The 27,859-nt window shown below is 33.7% G+C and overlaps 6 protein-coding genes across 8 annotated transcripts in view; 1 reads left to right on the top strand and 5 right to left on the bottom strand.

The window, feature by feature from the left end:
* The window catches only part of LOC101259279 (alpha,alpha-trehalose-phosphate synthase [UDP-forming] 6), a 30,393-nt gene extending 14,036 nt beyond the window's left edge, over nucleotides 1–16,357 (bottom strand). The window contains exons 1-2 of one of the 3 annotated variants that reach the window (XM_010318179.4): nucleotides 16,208–16,357; nucleotides 12,450–12,633 (exon numbers count right to left, since the gene is read on the bottom strand). The gene's annotated coding sequence lies outside the window, so the exon portion shown is untranslated. The remainder of the gene's footprint in view (nucleotides 1–12,449; nucleotides 12,634–16,207) is intronic. The other 2 variants (XM_069295480.1, XM_069295481.1) reach the window with 2 other exon arrangements.
* LOC101245979 (zinc finger protein 1-like) lies at nucleotides 132–1,022 on the bottom strand. The gene has a single exon (XM_004228891.5). The coding sequence runs from the start codon at nucleotides 1,020–1,022 to the stop codon at nucleotides 132–134; it is 891 nt and encodes a 296-aa protein (XP_004228939.1).
* Nucleotides 7,799–8,662, bottom strand: LOC101246274 (zinc finger protein 3-like). Its single transcript, XM_004228892.1, has one exon. The coding sequence runs from the start codon at nucleotides 8,660–8,662 to the stop codon at nucleotides 7,799–7,801; it is 864 nt and encodes a 287-aa protein (XP_004228940.1).
* Nucleotides 16,358–16,476: 119 nt separating the features above from the next.
* Nucleotides 16,477–18,415, bottom strand: LOC101246559 (putative clathrin assembly protein At1g03050). Its single transcript, XM_026028978.2, has one exon. It carries the CDS (start codon nucleotides 18,312–18,314, stop codon nucleotides 16,971–16,973), a length of 1,344 nt encoding a protein of 447 aa, XP_025884763.1. The 5' UTR covers nucleotides 18,315–18,415; the 3' UTR covers nucleotides 16,477–16,970.
* Nucleotides 18,416–20,696: 2,281 nt separating this feature from the next.
* CMPG1 (Avr9/Cf-9 rapidly elicited protein) lies at nucleotides 20,697–22,136 on the bottom strand. The gene has a single exon (NM_001247311.2). It carries the CDS (start codon nucleotides 22,084–22,086, stop codon nucleotides 20,734–20,736), a length of 1,353 nt encoding a protein of 450 aa, NP_001234240.1. The 5' UTR covers nucleotides 22,087–22,136; the 3' UTR covers nucleotides 20,697–20,733.
* A 2,955-nt stretch (nucleotides 22,137–25,091) lies between these two features.
* LOC101259568 (probable transmembrane ascorbate ferrireductase 3) lies at nucleotides 25,092–27,639 on the top strand. Its single transcript, XM_004228699.5, has 4 exons — nucleotides 25,092–25,380; nucleotides 25,606–25,654; nucleotides 26,324–26,523; nucleotides 27,183–27,639. Exons 1-4 carry the CDS (start codon nucleotides 25,219–25,221, stop codon nucleotides 27,444–27,446), a joined length of 675 nt encoding a protein of 224 aa, XP_004228747.1. The 5' UTR covers nucleotides 25,092–25,218; the 3' UTR covers nucleotides 27,447–27,639.
* The last annotated feature ends 220 nt before the right edge of the window (nucleotides 27,640–27,859 follow it).

The raw sequence follows: 27,859 nt of genomic DNA, 5'->3' as shown, positions 1-27,859 counted from the left end.
AAGGGTTTAAAAGATAAAGACAATGATTTACGGGTTCAAATCAAATCACAAGAAAATAGAATTGTAATACTACACCTTTAAATAAAAGCAAATAAAAATTAAACCTCTATAAAATAGCAAAACAAATTAAATTAAAGCCTGAGATTCAAATCAAGCTTTGATTCTTCTTCTTCTTCTTCATTATTCTTTTTTGCTTCCTCCTTTCCCAATCCAAGCTTTGTATGATTATTTCCATTAAGACTATCGTCAAGATTGATTGGTGAATTCATTAAACTGAAACCCTTTGTATTATTTTTCTTCTCAAAATGAGAATTCTCCAAAGAAGCACCAAGAATATTATTTCCTAGAACATTTTCAGTTCTAAAAAATGATGAGCTTGATGATGATGCCGACCATTTCTCAGGGTTTAATCGAAAATTGTAGGCCGAAAAGTATGGCCATGTCGGATAGGAGGTAGGCTTATGAATCATGGAAGAATCTCCTTGAAGACCAAGAGATGATCGAGTTGGAAAAGAAGTATGAAATGGTATGTGTGAGTTGAAACTCGAGTAGGGATTATAATAGGGGTGATAATTAGGAGGGCCAAAAGACGAAACAACATCAACAAGTCCATTTCGTCTTTTAGCCAAAGCCCGCTCTTGTTTGTGAGCGTTCTGGTGTCCCCCTAAGGCTTGGGAGGTGGAGAATTCTCTCTTGCAAAAGCTACAAGAGAAAGTCCTAGCATCCGAAGAACACCTCTGCTTGGGTGTTGCTTCGTTGGAAGACTCACTAGCACGAGCTGGAGTTGAATTGAAAAGTTTGAGTTCAAGATTCGAACTATTAGTGTTCATGTTGTTGTTGTGGACTTTAAGATCAACAAGTACACCACCAGATGATGATTCATGTTGCTTCAACTGTGAGCCTTCCACAACTTTTTCTTTCATCTTTTTAGTTTTTGTGACAATTTCATGAGATTCTTCTGAGGTTGCCGATATGCTAGAAGTCTCAAAAGAACATGATTTATTCATTGCAAAGACATTCATTTTCCTCTCTATACTAATGTTCTTGAAAATTAACTTGATGAAAGATTAATGAAGAGGATAAATCTTTTAAATAGACAATGTTATAAATACAAAATCATTCAAATATGGAAAATTAATGATTGCATGGCGTTACAAATTTACAAATTCAAGCAACCAACTCAGTGTTAATGGGGTGTTCTACTAGAGGATCAAATTAAATTGCTAGAAATACTAATTACATTAATGTATATCAAACTATCATATCTTGCTTTAATTAAATGTCACCATTATTATACAAATGGTAATATGGAGATTAAGTGTCTTATTCTCAAACATTTATTCAGTTCTATTTTGAGTTTAAAATGATCCATTTTATATGGATATAAATAAATTTATTAACTAAAATAAGTTTAGTGCATAATCCCCAGATGAATGTAGTGATGTGTTACTATTTTTCTATTAAGATTTGATACTCTATATCTTGCATTTTAATTAATTCTAGCTGTATATATTTGCATATTAATTTTTTACAAGTTTAAACTGTTGAATGCCTTGAATCGGACCCGCTACAAACAGAAAGGACGGGGGTCTCGCTGCCCGGTCAGCGAGTCGGGGGGTCCAGGGGGGCGACGCGCCCCCTGGCCTGGGGGTCCGGGGGGGCGGAGACGCCCCCGGGCCGACGGTATACAATGTTGTTGTATTGGGCCCTTAATTTTCTGTTGATTCTGTATGTTGGGCCCAAGCCTGTTAGGGCGTAGCTTAGCACTATATATAGACGCTATGGGAAACCCTATTCTGTAATTCTGTTTTTGCCTCTCCATAATAAAACTGCTCCCTCTCTTCCCGTGGACGTAGCCAATTTGTTGGTGAACCACGTAAATCTGTTGTCTTATTTTTCGCGTTTATATTTTCTCGTATTATCTCAAATTCCGCACAACAAATTGGTATCAGAGCCTCTCGGTTAATCGGTGTTCTTGGAGAATTCGAGATGTCTGCTTTGAACGTGAAAATCGACAAATTCACAGGGAGGAACAGTTTCAGTTTATGGCAGATCAAGATGCGGGCCTTGTTGAAACAGCAAGGCTTCTGGGCGCCGTTGTCGAAAGACAAGAACGCCGTCGTTACTCCTGAGATGGCGATTCTGGAGGAAAAGGCGCACTCGACGATCATGCTGTGTCTCGCGGATGACGTCATCACGGAGGTCTCGGATGAAGAGACTGCTGCTGGTCTGTGGTTGAAGCTGGAGAGTTTGTACATGACAAAATCTCTAACCAACAAGCTGCTTCTGAAACAACGTCTATTCGGTTTACGAATGGCTGAAGGTACACAACTCAGGGAACACTTAGAGCAATTGAATACTTTGTTATTAGAATTGCGTAATATCGATGTGAAGATCGAGGATGAAGATGCTGCCCTGATTCTGTTAGTATCTCTCCCAATGTCGTTTGAGAATTTTGTTCAATCGTTCATTGTTGGGAAAGATACTGTGTCACTGGAAGAAGTCAGATCAGCCCTTCATAGCAGGGAATTACGGCATAAGGCTAACGGCACAAGTACGGACATACAGCCTTCCGGTCTGTTCACCAGTAGCAGAAAGGGAAGGAAAAACGGCGGAAAGAAAAATAAGCCGATGTCGAAGGGTGCAAAGCCGGATGATGTTTGTAATTACTGCAAGGAGAAGGGACATTGGAAATTTGATTGTCCGAAGAAGAAGAAGCAATCGGAAAAACAATCAGTGTCTGCTGCTGTTGCTGAAGAAGACACCAATTCTGAAGAAGATATTGCCCTAGTTGCGGATGAGCACACTCATCATTCAGATGTGTGGGTTCTTGATTCTGGGGCATCCTATCACATCTGTCCTAGGAGAGAGTGGTTCACGACTTATGAGCAGGTAGACGGAGGCAGCATCTCGATGGCCAACAGTTCTGTCTGCAAGGTGGTTGGGACAGGCTCGATCAAGATAAGGACACATGACGGTAGCTTCTGCACATTGAACGAGGTCAGGCACGTTCCATTGATGACGAAAAATCTGATATCTCTCAGTCTTTTGGACAGCAAGGGATTCAGCTGGTCGGGAAAAGATGGAGTCTTGCGGGTCTGGAAGGGTTCAAATTTGATTCTGAAAGGTGTCATGCGTGGTACTTTGTATTTTCTACAAGGTTCCACGGTTACAGGTTCAGCCCATGTTGCATCGTCAGAATTTCACCAGAAGGATATGACTAAGTTATGGCACATAAGACTTGGTCATATGGGTGAAAGAGGGATGCAAATTCTGTCAAAGGAGGATTTACTTGCTGGTCATAAGGTTAAGAGCCTAGAGTTTTGTGAACATTGTGTTTTTGGAAAACTACATCGCAACAAGTTTCCAAAGGCCATTCATAGAACAAAAGGCACACTTGATTATATCCATTCTGATTGCTGGGGTCCATGCCGTGTTGAGTCTTTGGGAGGCTGCAGATTTTTTGTGTCCATTATTGATGACTACTCAAGGATGACTTGGGTGTACATGATGAAGCATAAAAGTGAAGCCTTCCAGAAGTTCAAGGAGTGGAAAATTTTGATGGAAAATCAAACAGGGAAGAAGATCAAGAGGTTGCGAACTGATAATGGGCTGGAATTCTGTTGGTCTGAATTTGATCAATTCTGTAAGGATGAAGGGATTGCTCGACATCGCACAGTCAGAAATACACCACAGCAGAACGGTGTAGCTGAGCGGATGAATCAAACACTTCTGGAGAGAGCAAGGTGCATGCTCTCTAATGCTGGGCTAGATAGAAGATTCTGGGCAGAAGCGGTTAGTACAGCTTGCTACTTGATTAACCGCGGACCACATACAGGTATACAGTGCAAGACACCTATGGAGATGTGGTCTGGAAAAGCTGCTGATTATTCAAATCTGAAAGCTTTTGGTTGTACGGCTTACTATCACGTCAGTGAAGGTAAGTTAGAACCAAGAGCTAAAAAGGGAGTATTTGTGGGCTACGGAGATGGAGTGAAAGGTTTCAGAATCTGGTCTCCAGCAGAAAAGAGGGTTATTATGAGCAGGAACGTTGTCTTTGATGAAAGTCCTCTGCTTAGAACCATTGTGAAGCCTACAACTACGTCAGAAACTGGGAGTCTTGACAAACAGGTGGAGTTTCAAGTCATTCAGAACGAGAGCGATTTAAAGGAACCTGAAGAGGAGGATCAAGAGCCACAGACTGAAACTGATATTCCAGAATCTATGCCATCAGATATCCATCAGAGTATAGCTCAAGATCGGCCAAGGAGGGTTGGAGTTCGGCCACCTACGAGGTATGGTTTTGAGGACATGGTGGGTTATGCACTGCAGGTTGCTGAAGAGGTAGATACATCTGAGCCGTCTACTTACAAAGAAGCCATTTTAAGTTCTGATTCTGAAAAATGGTTTGCCGCTATGGGAGATGAGATGGAGTCCCTACACAAGAATCAGACATGGGATCTGGTCATACAGCCTTCGGGGAGAAAGATTATTACTTGCAAATGGGTTTTCAAGAAGAAGGAAGGGATATCACCAGCAGAAGGAGTCAAGTATAAAGCCAGGGTTGTTGCCAGAGGTTTCAACCAAAGAGAGGGAGTGGACTATAATGAGATCTTCTCACCAGTGGTCAGACATACTTCCATCCGAGTGTTACTAGCGATAGTTGCACATCAGAATCTGGAGCTTGAACAACTTGATGTGAAGACAGCGTTTCTACATGGAGAGTTGGAGGAAGAGATATACATGACTCAGCCGGATGGTTTCCAAGTTCCAGGGAAGGAAAATCACGTCTGCAAGTTGAAGAAGTCCTTATATGGACTTAAGCAGTCTCCAAGGCAGTGGTATAAAAGGTTTGACAGCTATATGGTGAAGTTGGGCTATACTCGGAGCTCATATGATTGTTGTGTCTACTACAATAGGCTCAATGATGATTCATTCATCTATCTGGTGCTTTATGTAGATGATATGTTGATAGCTGCAAAGAAGAAGTATGACATTCAGAAGCTGAAGGGTTTACTTAGTGCTGAGTTTGAGATGAAGGATCTGGGAGCCGCTCGGAAGATTTTAGGGATGGAGATCATTAGAGACAGAGAGAGAAGGAAACTTTTCTTGTCACAGAGAAGCTACATTCAGAAGGTCTTGGCGAGGTTTGGCATGTCTTCATCTAAGCCCATTGATACCCCCAGTGCTGCCAATATCCATCTCACTGCCATGTTCGCTCCACAGTCAGAAGAAGAGAAGGAGTATATGTCACGAGTCCCTTATGCCAGTGCCGTAGGAAGTTTGATGTATGCTATGGTCTGTACAAGGCCAGATTTAGCACATGCAGTCAGTGTAGTGAGCAGATTCATGGGACAACCAGGGAGAGAACATTGGCAGGCTGTGAAGAGAATTTTCCGGTACCTTAGAGGTACATCTGACGTTGGTCTCATTTATGGAGGTGATACTCAGTGCTTGGTTACTGGCTATTCTGATTCAGACTATGCTGGAGATGTTGACACAAGAAGATCGATGACTGGCTATGTGTTTACCCTTGGAGGATCTGTCGTCAGTTGGAAGGCAACTTTGCAACCTACAGTGACTTTGTCTACTACGGAAGCGGAGTACATGGCCTTGACAGAGGCTGCAAAAGAAGGGATTTGGTTGAAAGGGCTGGTTAGTGATCTTGGTCTGCATCATGATCAGGCTACGGTGTATTGTGACAGTTTGAGCGCAATTTGTCTAGCCAAGGATCAAGTCCATCATGAGAGAACCAAGCATATTGACGTAAGGTATCATTTTCTAAGAAGTGAGAAGAGAATCAAGGTGAAGAAAGTAGGAACTGCTGATAATCCTGCTGATATGTTCACAAAGCCGGTTCCACAGAGCAAGTTTCAACACTGTTTGGACTTGCTCAACATCAGAAGCTGTTAATTGCCCTGCGGGGCAACTCTGAGGAAGAGGGGGAGGCTTGGCACTATCATAGTGCGTCTGAAGAATCTGTTCGGAGAATTCAAGTCAAGGTGGAGATTTGTTGAATGCCTTGAATCGGACCCGCTACAAACAGAAAGGACGGGGGTCTCGCTGCCCGGTCAGCGAGTCGGGGGGTCCAGGGGGGCGACGCGCCCCCTGGCCTGGGGGTCCGGGGGGGCGGAGACGCCCCCGGGCCGACGGTATACAATGTTGTTGTATTGGGCCCTTAATTTTCTGTTGATTCTGTATGTTGGGCCCAAGCCTGTTAGGGCGTAGCTTAGCACTATATATAGACGCTATGGGAAACCCTATTCTGTAATTCTGTTTTTGCCTCTCCATAATAAAACTGCTCCCTCTCTTCCCGTGGACGTAGCCAATTTGTTGGTGAACCACGTAAATCTGTTGTCTTATTTTTCGCGTTTATATTTTCTCGTATTATCTCAAATTCCGCACAACATAAACTATTGAAATCGATTGTGACATCTCCTTTTTAAGGTGATCATTATGATTTAGAAATTTTTGAATCAAACTTTTAACTATACGCTATCTCACAACATTAAGCCGATATCTTTTTCTCATACCATAAACATTACTTACATATTTAAGCACATAATAGACAAACTCTTTCTACAAAGATATTTCCACAATTGAATGCATTATTTACTAATACAATAAATATCCTGATTATTTTAAAAACAATTAAAAAATAACCTTCTAATTAAGTCTAATAGGGAAAAAAAATTGGGACTAAAATATCCTTAAACTTAGGTAGAGATGCTAAAGCTATGTAAGTCTTGACGATCTACGCTTGCAAGTAATCATAGTATGATATTGATTTTTCTTAGTTGGAAAGATGAAATTGTTTTTGTCTCATATATTATATATAATCATAATACATAAAATATAAGCTTATTATATACTTGAAAAAAATTAATAAAAAAACTAAAACTTAATAATAATTGGTCAGGTTATGTTATGACTAATATTTTGTTCAAGTAACTTTGGGGAAGACATTGATCCACCTAGTTTAATCATCCACCCATTCGTCCCCAATCATGTGGTAACCAATTTTACTAACTTTTTTTGTTCCACATTAATTTAACTCTTTTTTAGATTAAAAATCCGTCAATTAAATGTATGACAAAATATTTTAAATAACTTATCAAGAGGTGCGTGAGTATGGAAAAAGTTTTAACAATGAGTCCACATGGCACAATGAGTTCTATGATACCCAATTTTATATATGAAATGCACAAACAGTGATAGTATAGGGAGAGTTAACTTATATACTCAAAAAGAATTTCTACGTGTGCTGATACTAAAAATTAGTCTGGAGGAGCTTTTGAAGTGTGATGTTCATGTAACATGTGAGATAAATCTACAACTAAAAATTCTCAAATACTCTCCAAAACAAAAATAAAGAAAGATAATAGCACTTGGATCCATACATTTCATCCTAAGTGGAAATTAAAGCCATATTCCGAAATTAAGATTTTACATGTCATGACTCAATATAACAACAATAATTACGTCTTAATTCAGATCATCATCACTCACTTTTATGCGGTTTGAAATCTTGGTTTTCCTTTTGAAATATATTATAAATGTTTTTAACACTAAACAATCATGGGTATTAATTTAAAGACTAAAGATATGTCTTTGTTCCGACATATACAAAGCCACTTTGACTATCCAAAAAGAAAAAAAAGAAGTGAAGAGAGTGATTCAAATCAAGCTACAAGAAAGTGGGAATTAACATATATATCACATGTTTTCTAATAAAAACATTGCAAAAATAAAATTAAACCTTGTGAAATAACAAAATAAGCCAAAGCAATAAGGTAAACTAAAGCTTTAGATTCAAATCAAGCTCTTCTTCTTCTTCATTATTCTTTTCTTCTTCCTCCTCTCCTAAATTCATTTTCGTATAATTATTTCCATCAAGATTATCAACATCGATGGGTGAATTCATTAAATTCAAACCCTTTCCACTTTTTTTGTTCTCAAAATTAGAGGAATTCTCCAAAGAAACACTTCCTGTTCCAATTTTACCCATGTTGTAATTTTCTGTCCTAAAAAATGATGAGCTTGATGACCACTTCTCAGGGTTAAATGGAAAATTGTAGCTAGAAAAAAATGGCCATTTCTGACAGGAAGTAGGCTCAAGAATTGCATGAGAATCTCCTTGAACACCAAGCGATGATGATCGAGAAGCAAAAGAACCATGAAATGGTATGCGTGAGTTGAAATTTGAATAGGGATTGTAGTAGGGATGATAATTGTGAGGGACAAAAGGTGAAACGACATCAACAAGACCATTTCTCCTTTTAGCCAATGCCCTCTCCTGTTTATGAGCATTTTGGTGTCCCCCTAAGGCTTGGGAAGTGGAGAATTCTCTCTTGCAAAAGTTACAAGAGAAAGTCTTAGCATCCGAGGAACGCCTCTCCTTGGGCTTTGCCTCGTTGGAAGACTCACTAGCATGAGCCGGAGTAGAACTAAAAAGATTGAGTTCATGATTTGAACAATTAGTATTTATGTTGTTGTCGTAACCATCATGATCTTTGTGATCAAACCTTACACCAACATATGGCTTCAATTGCGAGCCTTCCACAACTTTTTCTTTTGTTTTCTTCGTGTTTGTGACAACTTCATGAGATTCTTCTAAGGTTGGCGATATGCTAGAAGCCTCAATAGAAGATGGCTTTTTCATTGCGAAATCTCTCTATACTAACTAATGTTTACTTTCTTGAAATAAAATTAAATTGATGAAATAATGAAGAGAATATTATCTTTTAAATAGACAAGGTTATAAATACAAAATCCTCCAAATATGGAAAATTAATGATTCCATGGCATTAATATTTACAAATTCAAACAACCAACTCATAGTTCTACTACAAGATCATATCAACTTGCTAGAAATAGTAATTACATCAATATATTTCAAGCTTATCATATCTTTGCTTTAACTAAATGCCTCTATTAATAATTATTATGCAAAATGGTAAGATGTAGATTAACTGTCTTATTATCACACGTTTATTGAGTTCTATTTTGAGTTTAAAATGAGTCATTTTATATGGATATAAATAAATTTATTAACAAAATTAAGTAGTGCATAATCCTTAGATACATGTAGTGATCCGTTACTGTTTTTCTCTAAAAGGTATCTCCATCCAGATTTGATACTCTATATCTTGCATTTTAATTAATTCTAGCTGTATATAATTACATATTGAATTTATTACAAGTTTAACTTTTAATTGGTTAAACATTGACTAATTAATGGCTTGAAATATTAGTAGATCTAATTTTTTTTAAAATTGAACCAAACTTGACTATATGCCACCTGACATAATGAGTTCATACTAGTTTGTGGAGAGGGGAGGGGGACTTTCTATTAACAATAGTTTAGATGTGAAACTAATAAAATACGATAATAATTTAAAAAAAAAGTGTATACAGCCACTTGAAACTCATCGAAGGAGCTTTTTGGAGTGATATGTTCACATATCATGTAATATTCTTCTCTTGAGTATTTTTTTTCATACGAGTTCATGATAGTTCAAGGTGATTCTATGAGCACTCGAAAGTTTGAATTAGTTAGCAACTTTAGTGATGAGTTCTATTAGAAAGAAAATCTCTTGTATTCATAGATGAAGTCCTATGACTATCTAAGGTCCTTTGTTTCCCTTAAATTCCGTTCGTTATAACGAGTAAAACAAAAATAGAAAGGAAATCTCTTCAAGCCATATATGAAGTCCTATCTAAGGGCCTTTGTTTCCCTTGAATTCCACTCTCAATAACGAGTAAAACAATGATAGAAAGAAAATCACTTCCAGCCATAGATGAAGTCCTATCTAAGGGCCTTTGTTTCCCTTGAATTCCGCTCTCAATAACGAGTAAAACAATGATAGAAAGAAAATCACTTCCAGCCATAGATGATGTCCTATCTAAGGGCCTTTGTTTCCCTTGAATTCCGCTCTCTATAACGAGTAAAACAATAATAGAAAGAAAATCTCTGAAGTCCTATCTAAGGGCCTTTGTTTCCCTTGAATTCCGCTCTCAATAACGAGTAAAACAATGATAGAAAGAAAATCACTTCCAGCCATAGATGATGTCCTATCTAAGGGCCTTTGTTTCCCTTGAATTCCGCTCTCAATAACGAGTAAAACAATGATAGAAAGAAAATCACTTCCAGCCATAGATGATGTCCTATCTAAGGGCCTTTGTTTCCCTTGAATTCCGCTCTCTATAACGAGTAAAACAATAATAGAAAGAAAATCTCTTCTATTCATAGATGAAGTCCTATCTAAGGGCCTTTGTTTCCCAAGAATTCCGCTCTCTATAACGAGTAAAACAATAATAGAAAGAAAATATCTTCTAGGAGCCTTTGTTGCCCTTGAAATCCGTTCCCTATAACGAGTAAAACAACAAAAACAACCGACAACAACTTGTATGAGTCGAAAACATAATTAGAAATATAAATTACTAATGATGAAATTCCCTTTTATAACATGAAAATTTACACATATTTCCTCGACTTCTTCACTTCTATATTTGTATTGTACTGAAGGAGCCAATTGTCACCCGTAATGAAAACTCCCCTTAGTGAGAGGTTTCAAGTTCGGACCTAGGAATAAAGAACTTCTTAACGGAGAGCATTTTACCCCCTTTAATTAACTTACCCAACACGTATACAAAGTAACTCAGACCAACAAATTTCAAATATCATATGATTAAACCAAAAGAAAAACTTGGAAGTCTAGACATTTCTCTAATCAGAATGAGATAAATCTAAAGGGCAGCCCAGTACACTAAGTTCCCGCTATGCGCGGGTACGGGAAAAGGCTGAACCACAAGGGCTTATTGTACGCGACCTTACCCCACATTTCTGCAAGAGGTTGTTTCCACGACTTGAACCCGTGACCGGAGGTCACAATGAGATAAAATTCACAAAACATCCCAGTTCCAACATTGTTTTTCAAATATTCTCCAAATTAAAAACAAAGAAAGTAATAATAATGAATTCAAGTAACTCTTCAAAACAAAAATAATATTTGAATTGATACTTACTAACTACTCAAGATTTTCTTTCTATTTCTTTAATTTTTATTCACTTTCAATAGAGTTTACCATACACCATATATGTTAACCACTTCATTATTTTCTTTAATAGGTGTAATGAATTAATTAGTTATGTTCCAAAAAATGAGGGATTCTCTTGTATTGTAATAGCCAAAAACAACATAGCCTAGCCAGATAAACAGAAACAAAATTCTACTCCTTATAATTATTGTGATCTACTAATGGCTTACGCCAATCAGCTTTAGAAAGTACAAGTTGATTCTGTTAAATTCACTGAATGCTTATTATTTTGCTACTTACATTCAGGTTCCTCTCATGAACATCAAAATCTCACAATTCACTCCCATCCCCTAGTTCTCGCTGTCTCCCATGCTATTTCTCCCTTTGCTCAAGCATTTGCGTCTTCAGGAATATCATCCTTTATGCTGCTTTATGACTAATTTTACTTAACTAAACAAGCAAAATCCACATGCAAAAAACACTTTGAGCAACAATTTTCTTTCCTTCTAACAGAATCATTGATGAAGCGTCTTCTTGACATAAAATGTGACGTGATTTTTATGTGAGAATAAAGGAGGAATAAAGGGGGCTTTGCAGATTGGTTTCGGGAGCCTTTCTTGAACTACAAGTGCCATTCTCGTGTGCTGCTTCTTGTATTTCGTTGTCCATCCGTAAAAGTAATAAAATAGTAGTATAAATAAGCACGAATATCAAAGAGACTCCAACCAAAACCAGTTGCCCTCTAATAGCTTCAGAATCTTAAGGTTCGGAGCCTGTTCTCTATTCGTAAGTAAGTGTCCTTACACAAAGAACTTTCAAATGTTCTTGCAAAACTAGTTTTCCTTCTTTCCATTGGTCTCAAAATTGCTTCCCTTCTTTGAAGCTGGTTACTTGCTAAGTGTACCGAGAGTGCCCTCTAAAATATCCGCTGACTCTTGCCTTTTATAACTCAAATTTCATGAGACAAAGCAGGGCTAGATTGAAATCCAATTTCTCATTGTTTTACATTTACTATTCTATCTTATTTTTCCCATAGAAATAAATCACTATGGAACTTTTTATCAATTTTCTGAAATATTTTGGTCAATATACTGTGTATAAACTTAGGTCATGCATATATATATAAGAAAAATTTACTATGACATCATCTTCTCTTTTCTCATAATCTGTTAGGCTATGTTTTCAAAATGAATCTGCAGAACTGTTCAAATTCTTAATGGTTTTTCCAGATTCAGGCCAACTCAAGCAAGTTATGGAGAAGCAGAATTTAGACTTGTACTGGAGGAATATTCAGATTATGCAAGAGAATGACAGGCTAAGGAAGACTGCTCAACGACTCAGACAGGAGAATGAAGCTTTGTATTCTGAGCTTAAACAGAGACTAGCAGCAGCAAGAAATAATCAAATACCTGAACTTGAACTCAGGCTTGGCCCCAGTCCTTCTGCAGATCAAATGAAACCCAAGAATCCTCAGCCGCCTCCATGCAGCTAAAGCTATTCCAAGTGCCTCTTCTTGCTCTCGGTGATCCAAGGTCAAGGTTACGGGAAATTTTTAGTATGAATGTTGATTGTATTGCCGGAACTACAAACTATCTATTGTTTGAAACAATATGGTTTATAGGAATAAGAAGTTAATTAATAAAGTATAAGCTATCTATATTACTTAAAGATCTATCAATCTGCAGTTCTGTTTGTGATATTCAATGGCCAGTTTCTTTATCCAATTCCAACAGTACTATGTTCTTCTATAAGCATTTCACCAGAAAGGCATAGTTTATAGTTGTTTGTAATATAAAATGATCTTTTCAACCTCTAATATGCACTTTTTATATGGTTTGAAAATAATAATAGGAAATATTATCAACAGAAGCTGTCATGAAGAAGTAATTCTTAAGAGTTTTTTGACCCTTTAGCATTTCCAAGGTTTTTTAAATGATCGAATTTCTCCTCCCTATTAATATTTCTCTCGAGAAAAAGAAGAAATTAAGTACTTCGGCATAAGAACAGAGATGCAGGCAGACAAGTTCTTTCAAAAGCCACTTGGCAACACCATTTAAAATCAACATTGAATAAACCAACATAAGATTCGTCCTTTTTAACAGCACATGAAACTATATTTTACGCCAGATTAGTTTTAAAACTAGAGTATGTCCCTCTAACTAATACAGTCTAGTGAGGGGACATTCTTTAGCATGTTCAATAATAGTCATCCAAATTGACATATTCAATCGGAAGTTTTCTGGATAAATGCATAACTTATCTATCAAAATTTGTTTAGAGCAGACATACATTCGAACATAATAGACCAGGAGAACAAATCTTTCTTTATGTTTCTAAGACAAGAAATGCAGAACACCTTATCCATACACAAGCTAATATCGGTAAAAGATCAACAGTGAAAATTGAATGCTGACTTAGCAGGGTTGAGTGTTTTATGAGCATATCCCCAACACAGCCAGGTGAGATTTCAGAAACTTTTAAGTGAGTACTATCTATTTCGTTGATTAGAAGAAGAGCAGCATATCAGTGATGATGAAGTTTTACCTAATCAGGAACATTGATTAGATCCAATGTATACACTAGATTACAGACACTCCAAAATCTTGAAAAGAATTATACTGGACAAATGACATTTGCCATCTTTGTAGTTGGCTTATGTTCAATGAAGTATTAGTGACATTCTTTCAATTAGCAGAATTCTAGTTAAGAAAATTTTCTTCCAGGAGTTAAATATCAGTAACAAGAATGTCTCTGAACTCTAAAGAACCTTTTTTTTTTTACAAGTGACGTGTCTAAAGTTGAATTAGCCAACATCTTATTCTGAGCAATTTTAGATGTTCTTAGGGTTAACTCAGATTCAAAAGGATAAAAACGAGATACCTATTATACTCTAGAATTCAGTTCTATTGACATAGAGAATCTGCAGAATTAACCAGAACATAAGGAATAAGATAGTAGAAAGGATTCAGAAAATTCGAGAGATGAGAAAAATAGTACAACAGAAAGACTTTTAAGATGACATCTACCACAAAGCAATGGGGAAAACATGCTATTTTGTTACTTTGCACGCAATTAATGCAGAGATAAAATACAGGATAATTTTCTCATCAATTAGCACGATTAGATTATGATATTCGCATGAAGGAGGTATTCTGCCAGCGAGGTCTGAGTATTGGCAGCCCCTGAGAGCAGTTGAAGGAAATATCCATCGAAAAGACTTTTATGCTTCTAAGGAACACTTCCAAAAATTAATATTAAGCAGGACTCAGAGTTAATTTAAATTACTTTGCACCAGGTAGCAGTTCAAGTACTTGACTCTTACAATTACTGCCATTTATAGCTTACGACATCTCTTGTGAGTTGTGAGGATCTTTTGTTGTTAAACAGCTCATAAAGGGTAAAGTACATAAGGATCCAAGAGAGTGTTCCTTATCTATATTCTCGTGCGCGTGAAAGACGGAACAGAAAGTGATTCCAATGGGCCATTCCACCCCATCAAAAGCAAAATGCTCAGCTCAGCTATTGATTGTTTTGCTAAGATAGGTGATATAATATCTATTGCAGAAAACGATTAAGAGGGCCCTTACAAAATTGCATGATGATATTACAAGATAGCTAACTTACACCTACATATGCAGAATTGCAGACTCATACGACATTCTTTAAGAGAAGGCTAACATTAACTCACATACATAGACCAAATACACTAGAACCATATAGATACGAGGTCCAACTATGTTTTTCAGATTCTCCAAAAATATTGTTACACCGGTATCAGATTCTTCAAAATGCACTAATTTTGAAGAATCCAACACGCAACCCTCGATATATTTTAAGAGTCCGAGCAGCATAGAGTCAGAACCCAAAAAATAAAAATCCTATAGAAACATCTAAGCATGAAGGAATGCACTTTGTTTAAAATAGCTTTTTGATGTCCAAGTGTAATCGTATAAATCTCATGAACCTTCCCAAAAAAGCATGTGATATATTTATTTCTTTTTTAATATTTACAAAAGCATTTGAATATAATGCACTAGATATTGCAAGAAAATGGCACGATAGATGCAGATTTAGCATATAAAATTAAATTAGGATGGCCGAAATGGAGGAGTACTAGTAATAGTGCTGCAAAATAGGAAGACACCTATTAAAGTGAAAAACAAGTTCCATAAGATAATTGAGAAACCACAATATTATTCAGAAGTAAACTATAAGCCTTAAACACTAATACATTCAAAATATAATATTCACAGAAACCTTGATACTTAAATAGATGTGTGACATACAAGATTAATCAATAATAGAAAAGATGACATCCGAGAGAGGGTACAAATAGCACATCATGGATAGAACGAGAGAAAGCACCATGATGGTTGAGGCCTACAATTTATTTCAAAAGATCTACGACTTCTCGATATCAAAATAGTCTTCAGCTACGAACAAAAGACAATGGCAGCAAATGTAGTTCCAAACATTAAGATATATTCATTATGCTACATTTAAAATCTAATTGATTTTTTACATCTAACCATCATAGTTTGATAAATTGCTGAAACCACATTAATATAAAAATATATATTCATACATATACATATGATGGTCGACGATAACTTTATAACTTTCAAGTATGTTCTCTTTTTCTATATTCAAACTATTTTTTCCAACCATTACTTCACATTCGTTTCTCAGCCTCACTAATATATGATAAAATGTACGCACGCCAAACCATACTTTGGGACGTAGAGGTTTTTTCCAATAGACGTTAGCCCAACGCAAATCAATTCAAAGCCATCCAGAAAAAGAAATAAGTAAAGTGCATAATCGTAACTCAAAAAAACAACATATACTAACAGAAATCAAATCAAAGGACTATAAACTACAATAGTAATACTACCACAGTATGTAAATAAATACGAAACCACACTCAACTAACTTGTAATCCTCTATCCTAATCTGTATCCTCCGTAACCTCCAATTTAAGGTCATGGAAACTGAAATTGCACCACGCCGTGTCTAATCACCTCTCTCTCATACTTTTTCCGCATAAATTGGGAATAGTTTCACGTTCACAGAAGATATTAACAACTATACATACCTCAATTACATGTATATATTCATCATAAATAAAAAAATAGAATATCAATTTAAATCAAACTAGAGATATTACCGGAGAAAGAAGAAATCCGGTGGAGTAACGGATAGGCTTAACGGCGGTAGGTACAACTGAGCAGTAAATCAATAACGGCACGCCGGCGCTCTTCGCCGTCGATAGTTTCTCCGTTGAGCTGAAGGTATAGTAGTGAAGCAACGTTTAATCAGTGTTAGTTCCAAATTAGCTTTGCTTTTATAGAGAATTAGTTCTATAATTTGTAAAAGGGGAATATAAACTTTGATAAAGTAGAAGATGGGATATGAATTTAAGTTTTTTTATTTATTCTTTTAAGTATTTATTATTTGACACAAAAAATTTATACCGTCCAACAAAATTAAAAATCCTGTATTTTTTAATTTTTTTGTTTAATTTTAACTTGACACAAAATTTATGAAAATAGAAAAAATTTGTATTTGTCTTGTATTGAGGTACACTAAAGAGATTCGGAAGAATAGGTACCGGAAGGAGCGGGATTGTTATTTTTTATTAGTGAGGACAAGTCGCTTTCATTTTCACAACAATCTAGTGACACACCAATCCTTTAAAGAGTAGGTGATTCGTATCTTTCTATGCCCCAAGAAGACGGGGGAGGTGGGGCAAGCTCTTCAAAATGACTGAGCGTAAAGGGCACGGTTAGTGTTCAACTAAAGATACATAGAATGTATCAAAATAATCTTAAACATGTTGTGTGGAAAGTTAGTGCATTCTTTATGAAACAGACTAAAAAGAAAAGTAAGATTAAGAAATTGAAACATAGGATGTATTATTAATTGAACGATCATCTAAGAAATAAACTTCTGTGATAGATGGAGTTAGTTGGATATATCCCACTATTTGGCTGATACACTTGTATTTCCCATTCATTGTTTTGTAGGTAAAAATTGTTTCTTGAAGCTGTGCTTTGAAATGAAACAGAAGCATCTAAAAGAGTCTCCCAATCTTGATTGTCATCTTCAAGTTGTATCAAAGGCTGCATTTCACTATCAAATCTTGATTGTCTCTTCTGTTTCTTATATTGCTCGGACTCTTCACTATCATCAATATTGCTATCATGCATTTTTGGATTATTTGACACGGATGCAACAACATTTATAGAGGGTCCAAGCAACATCATAGCCTGTTTCTGTTTACAATCGTTGCCATCTTCGTTGGATGATAGAGAGGAAACGGATGTTGAAGAGGACGGATCATCTGCCGATTGCTGCCACATTCCATTGAGGAAGCTCTCAAGAGCTGTGATTTGGATTTGTGGGATTTTGTCAATGAATGGACACTCATATATGCCACAAAGTCCTAAAGACTTGCACCAATCATAAAATTCACTAAGTTCATTTGCTTGACTTGCTGCTTTCTTGTAAATCTCAAATGCTGCAGAACAATTTATGTATGGTAATTGTATGAGATGATCTAGTATCTCAACAAGCTCTTTCCTGAAAGTAGTGTAACACGTGAAGCTATCGCGAATTACATGTTTCATGACTGATTGAACTATAGCGTTACGTGTTGCTTGCCCTGTTGGCCTGCAGTCTATGACTCTGTCTATTAGGCTTTGTAATTGAGGCAAGAATTCTAACATTAGCCTTACTTCATCCATCTTGTCAATAAAGATTTCATGACTAGTTGAGTGGTAATCGTCGATTTCTTTTCCTTGAGTGGCACAACAATCGAGGGATTCATCGAGCAAACGTGCATATGACCAAATGAAATAGGTGTAATCTAGAGAGGCAGAGGAAGACCTATCCTTGAAGTTACAAGGGTAGAGACACATCAAACCATTTGATCTTGCCAACATGAGTTCTTCGCGAAGAGGGCTAGTATGAGGCAATGCCTTAAGGAGCCGATGGAGGAGGTGGAGGCATTTCAACGCGACTCTCCAGCATCTTGTGTTGGCAAAACGTTGACTAAAAGACAACGCGAATGGACCAAAAGAAGACGGACAAATGGAAAATATTTGGAGGATTTCGAGTACATATCGATCAGGCAATGGTGTGTCATCAGGGGAAGTGGCTTTGACAACAATGTGATCAAGGTCACAAAAGCCTCCAATGGTTGCAAATTTTGCATAGCTAACACATGTGTGTTCCCTAAGGGAAGTGAATACTTTCTTGATTCTATTCTGCATGATTTGAATAGAAAGGAGTACTTATGTTTGAGGTTATAGAATTCAATGACCAAGCCTCGTGAGTGGTGACAGAGCTAGAGTTTTAACTGAGAAAAATCATATTTAAAGAAGTTAAGGGATCAACATATAGTCAAAAACATTGTCTGCTTTATAATTTATTGACACAGAGGTGTCATTTGACTCCTTTTATACAATCATTTGACGAAACCAAGAATTTCGCTAATAATGCTCAAGGCTTAATACATATATATATGAGAAGTGTATGTTTGACTTATATACACAATATAATTCTCTATATATCATTATAATTTTTCGATGAAGAGTGTTCAATTGATAACCGCGACTACACCAAACCTAAGGAATAATGAAATGAGTTGTGGCATATACTTTAGTTTTCTTGTTTAAATATGAAGCATATGACATTTAAATTTCGACGTTTACAAGATAGTTGAAAAGATTGACATTCTCCATGAACTTTGTAACCATATGATAAGTGACAACCCATCCATTATATTATAATATAATTATTATTATTATATTATATTATGTTCATTTTCATTGTACCGTCTAAACCACTATGAAATTGCTATAGTTTTTTACAATGATAACCAAAAAAAAAAAAGTACTCTTGTTTTGTCCTTTGATATAGGAATATGAATATGACTAATGTAGAGTAAATTTCACAGGTCATCCAACTTTGTGTCATTACACACAAAAAATCATAAATTTCTTATTTTATATTTAATGAGTCGATTTACAACTATTGGCTTGTCTTTTTCCTTGTTTCAATGGTTATTCCTATAACTTGGGATTTGAAACTTCTATTTGCAAGACACTTACATGCACTATATTAGTTCTACCTCTAACTAACTATGGACGAAGACTTAGACGTATAATTAACAAAATCAAATAAGTAAGAAGTTTATTTATAAATTTTTCTAGAAAATATTTTTCTTTGTATCAATAAATCCTATAAGTATATTTTTTTCTTAAATTTTATGCTCAGTCAAATAATATCAAATAAAATAAGATGGATAAAATATTTTCTTCTTGGACAAGAAAAAGATAAGTTGAATTATCAGTTACCCAAATATATCAACTAGGGTATGCCACCACCATTTATTTTTTTAATTTCGTTGATTTGGTCCCTCTAGGGGAACAGAGAATTCATGTTGAAATTTATTAATTCTTGATCAAACCTTAATTACTTTAGACTAAAGTTTTGCTAGTTCAATTCATTTTAGGCTATTGTAGGTAGAGAAAATTGACTCAAAGACTTTTCTTTCAAAGTCATCTTTATAATACTCCAATTCTTTTTTTTTTCTTTTTGAGGATTACCTCATTTAATGTATTATTTTTTTTATGTGAAGTCCCTAATCTTTATCAAACTCATAATGGCATGTATTTTGTACTATACTTGGAAACTAAACTAAATTTTAATTTAAAAAATTGTCAAATTTTTATTTTTTTAAAAAAAAGAATGTATGTGTCATTGCTAATTCGTTTATTTGACATGTTACTTGCGATTGGAGTTCACATGTGAGGTATAGTAGATCGGGTATGCATGAGACACGTGTCAAATTGAATTGTTTAAATGATCAATCGGTAAGTTTAAGTATTAGACGTGAAAATTAAGATATAATTCGATGTTTATCTATGTATTTCGCCCTAAAATATTAACATAATGAGATAATGTTATACATTTTAAAAATCAGTAATCTATTTGAAAGGAAAGAAGACACAATTTGAAGAAGAATGTCAAAGTGGTTCCTTATCTTTGAGATTTGGTTCAAAATCACCCTTTTAATTTATTTCAGAGCAGTTTGATCCTTTAAATTTGTCAAAATTAGTACTTTTGATCTTCTTCAAAAATTAACTAATTCTGATTGTTAGGTTTAGCAAAAAAATGTTAAATAAAATAGAGTTTACCATGAGGCCACATATGGAGGTGCAATTTCTACCATTTTGATTAATTTTTTAGAATTTTACGTAACTTTAAATACTACAATTTTGTGAGATTTTGACCGAACTTTCTTGATATTTCTAGAATTCTACCCCAAATATAAGACTTATTTTTTTATACTCATAATAGTTACAAAAGTACAAACCATCACATCAATTCTATGGCAATCATACACAACACTTGGAGGTGAAGACCCCTCCATACATATATTAATACATGAATTGATATTGCATCTTAATCTATGATCAACATATGTATGTATATAGAATGATTGTAAAAAAGTGTACTATGAACTATATATTGTTCCTTATTATTCTTGGATTTACTTGTATACAATGAAAAATGAATCATGTATAGTACTGGTCATAACAAGCGAGGGGCGGAAAGGGGTTCATGTGAATTCCATTCATCGAAAAATTATACTAGATACTAGATACTAAACTCAAAGACATCGTTTCAAAATGTCCTTTTGAGACTCTTGAAGTCCAATGAATCAACACACTCTGCTCTATCCCTATGCACATTCAACAACTTCAACAACTCACTAGCTTTCTCTTTTGTTGTTTCACTACAACCAACTTGCAGTATCACCAAAAGCTTTTGAAATGCACCAACTTGAAGTGCTTCAACAAGAATACCACAATCTCCATTATTTTCATTCTTGCATAGTATCTTCCATAAAATTGAAACTGAAAATTCAGTAGCCAAATCTGAAACTCTCAACAATTTCTTCACCAAAACAGGCACACTAAGTGCATAACTAGAAGCCCTTTTCACCCCTTCTTCATACCTCAAAATACCATCCAAAACACCTAATGCCTTTTCACATATGCTTTTGTCACAATTCACAAGTATTTCTATCAACATTTCAACTAACCCCACATCTACAAATCTTGATCTTGATGATTGTGATGATGAATTATTAACCATATAATAAATTGTTAATAAAGAAGCTTTTGTAGTATTAGGACAAATTGGCTCTTTTACCAACTTCACAAGCCCTTCTAATGCACCTTCAATATTCAACAAGATTTCAACCTTTTCTTGTTCTTCCAATTTCATAATTTCTCTAAGGACAACAACTGCATTCCTCCTACTTGATAAACTCCCATTCTTCAAGAACCATGCAATGCTACGTAACGATGATATCGACCCAAGAATTGTCTTGGACTTAACATCCAAAGGCAAAAAAAGTGTCAGAGTTGACAAGATCACTTCCTCTGTTGAAGCATTTTTCGCGTTTTTTCCCTTTGATAGTTCAAGAAATGCTGATGATAACACCTTTCCTATGCCATTAGTGACGAAACAACATTTGTTTCGATCACTTTCACTAGCTAAATTCTTCACACTAGTGACTAATTCTTCACATGAACTTGATTTCTCCATCTCTAACTTGCTCGAGTTTGTTATTTTCGCGAGTAATTCAGAGACATCAGATGATGAAATCGGGATTCTTGGAGTTGGAATCCTATCAATCCCATGTTCCTTATTTTCGACACACCATTGTTGAATCATTTTTCGAATATTGTGATTTGGAATTAAAACAGGATCAACAATGCCATTTCCATAGGACTTCAGTTCTTGATTTGTGATAGGACATGTTTGATTCCCACCTTCATTTATCCATTTTTCGATGTTTTCTCGATCATACGTAATCCCTGTTGATAAAGTCACTGGATCTTTCATTAAATCTAATGAAATTGGACATGTAAATTGGCTTGGTATCACTAACTCCATGTTTGTTTTCTTCATAAATCCTCTCTTTGTTACTCTTTTCTCTGTTCTCTTTTTTCTCCATGTTGCAATCATCTCTACGTGAATCACTATCTGAATGACTAAACAAATATCAGCTAACGAAGGCCTCGAAAAGAAGTTTAATTTTTTCTTTTTTTGGTTTTTGGTTTTGTTAGGGATAGTACTCAAGGTTTTTATGTGTTATATATATATATATATATATATATATATATATATATATGTAATAATATAAGTGGTGATTAAATATGGAATGTATCACGCGGTTCAATTCAAACTTTGAAGTTTATTTAAATTAGTTAGTCCACTAATTAAAAAAAAATTCAAAGAACGTGTTTGGGTTGGGGGGGGGGGGGGGAACCTTGAAATATTGACCATATAATATGAAAGATTTGACTTGGTAAAAGTGAACCCAAAAAATGGTGACCAACAAGGTGGGCTTAGACCGGGGAGTTTGGAATAGGATTTTTTTTTCCTTCAAAAAAAAGATTAAAATAGAAATCGATAACGATAGTGAAATGGATAAAATTTCGTTCATATAATGATAAAGATAGATTATTATTAAAAGGCTCATCATTTATGAAATTTTCAAAAAAAAAAAAAAGAGTTAGATAAAGAGAGTCCGAATAAACCACTTCAATCCATAGAGCAAAGCACGTTCACATGAATTTAGTATTTTTTTTATCGAATATAAAGATACTTTATTCTTTGTGTTATAGAGAAAGTAAGAAATTCACTAGATATCTATAAGTATATGATTGTAAATGCAATTATTATTGTATATTTATTTGAGATCGTTATAAAAACTCATAAATTTTGAATCTTGAATTTTTTTATGTCTATTTTTGTCTCGTCCTATACTAGATATTTCGCGTTTGAATCATGTGAATAAAATCTTTTCCAATTATTAGGAGTAGTACCTTACTTTAACTAAGTATTATATGATACAAATTTAAATTAATCGAGATTTCAAAACATATATCGAAAATCGAAAAAATAAAAATCAATGAGGATTTTTGGTAAGAGAATGAGAATAAACAAGTCCGTCAAAGGACGGGGTCGGTGTGACCCGACTAAGAATTGAGAAGTAATACTAACGTTTATTTTTTTATCAATTTTAATTTATAACACTTTACCCCCCTATAAATTTTTTTATTACGTATAAGTCCATCTATATTTCCAAAGTATTATAGTAGTATATGAATTTTCTTATATAAATAATTTCATCAATCCTTTTTATGAGCTCAAAACTACGATATATATCTAGTTTATACATACAATGTTTGTCTAATTTATGATTTTTTGGCTCTTAATCACTAGTACTTCGTGAATCTAAAGATATTTTTTTGTAATATAACTCATTTATAAAAAAATTGAAAAATTTCTTTTAAACAATATATATTTTTCATTATGAAAAAGGAGTATTGGAGGCTTATCTTTAATATAATGCAATAGTGAGGCTATACATAGGGGCGGAGCTATGGTGTATCTTAGAGGGTTGGTTTGATTAAATTCAATAGTTTTAGTTCAAATTTTATATTTATTTTTAAAATTCATTATATATGTATAAATTATTTATTTAATAATCCATAGATACTTTAAACCTTGACTCCGATTCTAGATATCAATACGTTTAAAATAATTAATTTTCATATAATCTCAATGGTTCCAATTCAATTGACAAGTTGAAGGGGTTATAACATAAGTCTACAAAAATTAGAGAGGTTATTTGTCAAACATAAAAGATAAAAGGACTAAAACATAATTTTACTTTTGGGTTTATTGTTTTGTTTACGCGGACTCGTTTTTCAGGTAAATATATAGTTACGCTGCTTGTACGCGAACCTTACACGCATGCTTTACGAAAATACGTCGATTTTTGAATTGATATGAAATTTATGAAATTAAAAAAAATTATGGATTTAGCTCAAAGATAGGTAGAATAGAATGTATCAAAATATTTTCATTTTCTTTCACGAACTATAAAAAGGACATTGACAAAAGAGTGTAGCTTCTAAATAACGTTAGTCTCAAGGCTAATGTTCGCCCTTCCTTTTTAATCTTACATATTGCTTAAATACCGAATAAAGATTAGACTATCATCTATCGTTTATAATCATTTTAAAAATAAATAAAAATAGTTGTACTCTAACTTCTTCTATTGTAATATACATATGGGGCATTTAAGTGATATTAATCGTTGCAATAAATACTTCAAAAAAATTTTGATTGTGATAAAATAGTAAAAATCTCTTTCATTATTAATTAAAAGTTTTAAATTCAAACGACATATATAGAGTTGTCTTCGTAACGATTGGAATCTCATCTATATATGTAAGTAATATTTGACATATACTTTTGTCTTATATATTCTTCTTTTACATTAATTAACTTTTATTCCCTATAGTTCTCTCGTCCTTAAACTTTTTAGTTTGCTTGTCAGTTCAACTTTCTAATTCATTAATTAAAGAGAATTTTAATTACAAATGTTTAAACAAGATTCTTCACAAACTATGGTGGATTTACCTTGACTCAATCAATTTCAAAAAAAACAAATAAATATTATATATTGTGATAAATTTATGTACCTTATCTCAAGTGATGTCACAAAATAGCAATTCAAGGAAATATTTTGAATAGATAAATAGATCTGAGTAACAAAATCAATTTTTATATACGATATAAAAAGATCATGTATACGCTATTGATCATAAAACATTTTGAAGATGAATATTTCAAAAGATTAACATAAGAGGAGAATAAAAGAAATGAGAAATTAATAAATTTTAACAAAAGAAAATGAAAACAAAAAAAGAGAAAAAATAAAAATAATTTATTTTTTAATTGGGTCCTAAAATATTAAAAGTTGTTTATTACAAAAAAAAAAAAGAAAAAGAAATAGGCCTACAAATGATGGCTTTGTTTTTTCTCTTATGCCTTGCCAATGCACAAAGATAAAAAGAAATAAATACCAAACTTTCATAAGAAGCAAATTAAAATCCTTTAACAAAGTATATTCATATGCAAACTTTCTATATATATATATATAGTGATTAAATCATATGCTAAAAATATCAAACTAAAAACAAAATATACAACAAAAATTTAACTAAATTTTTCTCATTCTTTTTTCTTCATCCACAATTACATTTGTTGATAATTCTTTTTTCCTCTAATTAATTAAAAGCCATGGATACCATTGTAACGCACCAATACTATCGACCAGCTTCAAGGATAACAATTTTTGCTTACATTTTTGGCTTTATAGCTGCGATTCTTATGCTTGTTTGGTTGTTGCATTATCGTGGAGGAGTTGATCTCGATTCATACGATCCTAATAAAATTTTTAATGTAAGTATATGCTAAAATAAAATTTAACAGTTTTATTGGTTAATTATCTGAATGTTTACCTTATTGATGGTAAGAGTTCAAGTCCCCTTCCCATTTCCCCTTTTAAATTTTTCTTTTGAAATGTAAGTATATACTATAGTGTATATATATGTACCTTGATTTTAATAAATTGAAATTTAATTTTTAATTAAATGTATTATTAAATGTTATTGTAACTTTCTGCAGGTCCACCCACTCTTGATGTTCTTGGGGTTGGTTTTCTTGTCTGGTCAAGGTATGCACTATCGATATTCATAGTATGTTATAAAAAATTTACTATAATTTATATCATATATATTAAGTTTGTACGATGTTATAAGTCATCTTAATCTGATAATGTAAAATAATTTAGTTAATAACGGTAAATATGCAAGTAAAACTCATTTCAAAATAGGTAAGTTGTAGAAAATAGTGTATGAATAATTATGTTGCAATCATTAATCCTTTTGACTCAATTTATGTAACAAAGTTTTAATAGGTACGAAGTTTTAAGGGAAAAAAAATTGGAACTTTCAAAGGTATGAGTTTATATATTTCTATAATAAGATCTTCCCTCGAATGTAAAATTAGAAGAGCGTTTCCAAATTTAATAGTAACTATTTCTAAATTTAAAAATAACTAATTTTATGCTTCTCATTTTACACGTAATGACAAGTTTAGTCTTATAATTACACAAATATTATAACATGTTTAATGTCACAACTCACAAATTTTAAAAAATCGTTGTACAAATGATCATATCCAGAACCACAAATATCAGAATTCTTTATTATCTTTCTTAAACTCATACTCGATTAATCAAATAATTGGAGTATGTTACAATATAGTACATGAATAACTTCTATTTTTTTTTTTAATTACTTCATTTTGAATGTTAATTTTTATTTTATTTTTGTATGTACAGCACTTATGGTATATATGACAGTGAGAGCAGAGAAGAAAGTACAAAAAATTGCACATTTTTTACTTCATTTATGTGCAATTATTTTGGGAATTGTTGGATTACATGCTGCATTTAAGTACCATGATAGAAGTGGTTTGAGAAACTTGTATAGCTTTCATTCATGGATAGGCATTGGCACCTTTTCCCTCTACATTTTACAGGTACTTACTCCCTCTCTCTAAGATAATTTATCGTATTTCTCTTTTAAACTTTTTATTAAAAAATAAATAGTTAAGAGGAATTTTCACTATTTTACCCTCATTTTACGTCATACATATAATAGTAAAAAATGTATTTGAACTATAATTTTCCATCCCAACTATCAATTGTTTTTTCTTTTTTATCAGAATTATCACCATCTATACATTAAAACATATGATCTCACCTTGACGGTTAAACAAATTACATCAGCCTAGCCGTATTTGTAGTCGTCGACAATGTATACTCAGTATATAATGTACACGTATTGATTATACAATCAAACCTCTGTATATATAACAACATCTCTTGTTCTCATATTTTACTGGTATAGTGAAATGTTGTTACATAGAACATATAATATAACATAACATGAAATATCGATTCCACAAAAATATGTTCGTTATACTGAAATATTAATGACTCTTTCAAACTTCTTTGAAATGTCTTATAACTTAAGCCGAGGATCTAGTGAAAACAATATAATTTCTTTACCTCCATAATGTAAAGATACGGTCTATATGTACTTTGCTGTAGAATTACACTGGATATACTTGTAACCCTGGCCCCCATTGTGTAATAATTTTAACTTTCATCTGATTATGATTATTTATTTTTCCAGTGGGTGATTGGACTATGTATGTACATGTTACCATACACAAGAAGAGAAACAAGAGCAGTAAATTTACCATTGCACATATGTGGTGGTAGAGCAATATTCTACATGATAATTGTTACTGCATTGACTGGATTAATGCAAAAATCAACATTTATGCAACTTCCATTATTTTCTGGAGAAGCAATTTTGATCAATTTCCTTGCAATTTTCATCCTACTTTTTGGTGTTACTATTGATATTTCTGTTTCTCTTAGACGTTATGCATGATAATTATTTGTGAAACATAATTAAATTTCATATTATCGATCAATAAATAAGCAATTTTTATATTCTAGAGGAGTGATGGGGTGATGTTCTTTGTATAGTTTGTTTTAGGGGGGGGTTATGTTTTGCTTTTGAATTGTGTAAATTGTAATTGATGTTTGTTTTTATTTTTAATGAAGTGTTCATTTTTATTTTAGTTTTTTTCCTATGTAATTCTTCATAACCAAGCGTCTTTCGGAATTAGTAGTCTCTCACAAGGTATGAATAAGATTTACGTATATTTTATCTTTCTCATATTCAATTTGTGGTACTATACTGAATCATATGATCACTTGATTAATAGGTAGTATCTCATAAAGTCATTCTTTTTCTTGATTCTAATTTTTTTCTACAAAGAATATAATTTTCTAAGATAA

Source organism: Solanum lycopersicum, chromosome 1, assembly GCF_036512215.1.
Source record: "Solanum lycopersicum chromosome 1, SLM_r2.1".
Classification (NCBI taxonomy): Eukaryota; Viridiplantae; Streptophyta; class Magnoliopsida; order Solanales; family Solanaceae; genus Solanum; species Solanum lycopersicum.
Note: the sequence above shows the minus strand (reverse complement) of the source record. Positions and strands in the feature narration are given on the sequence as shown.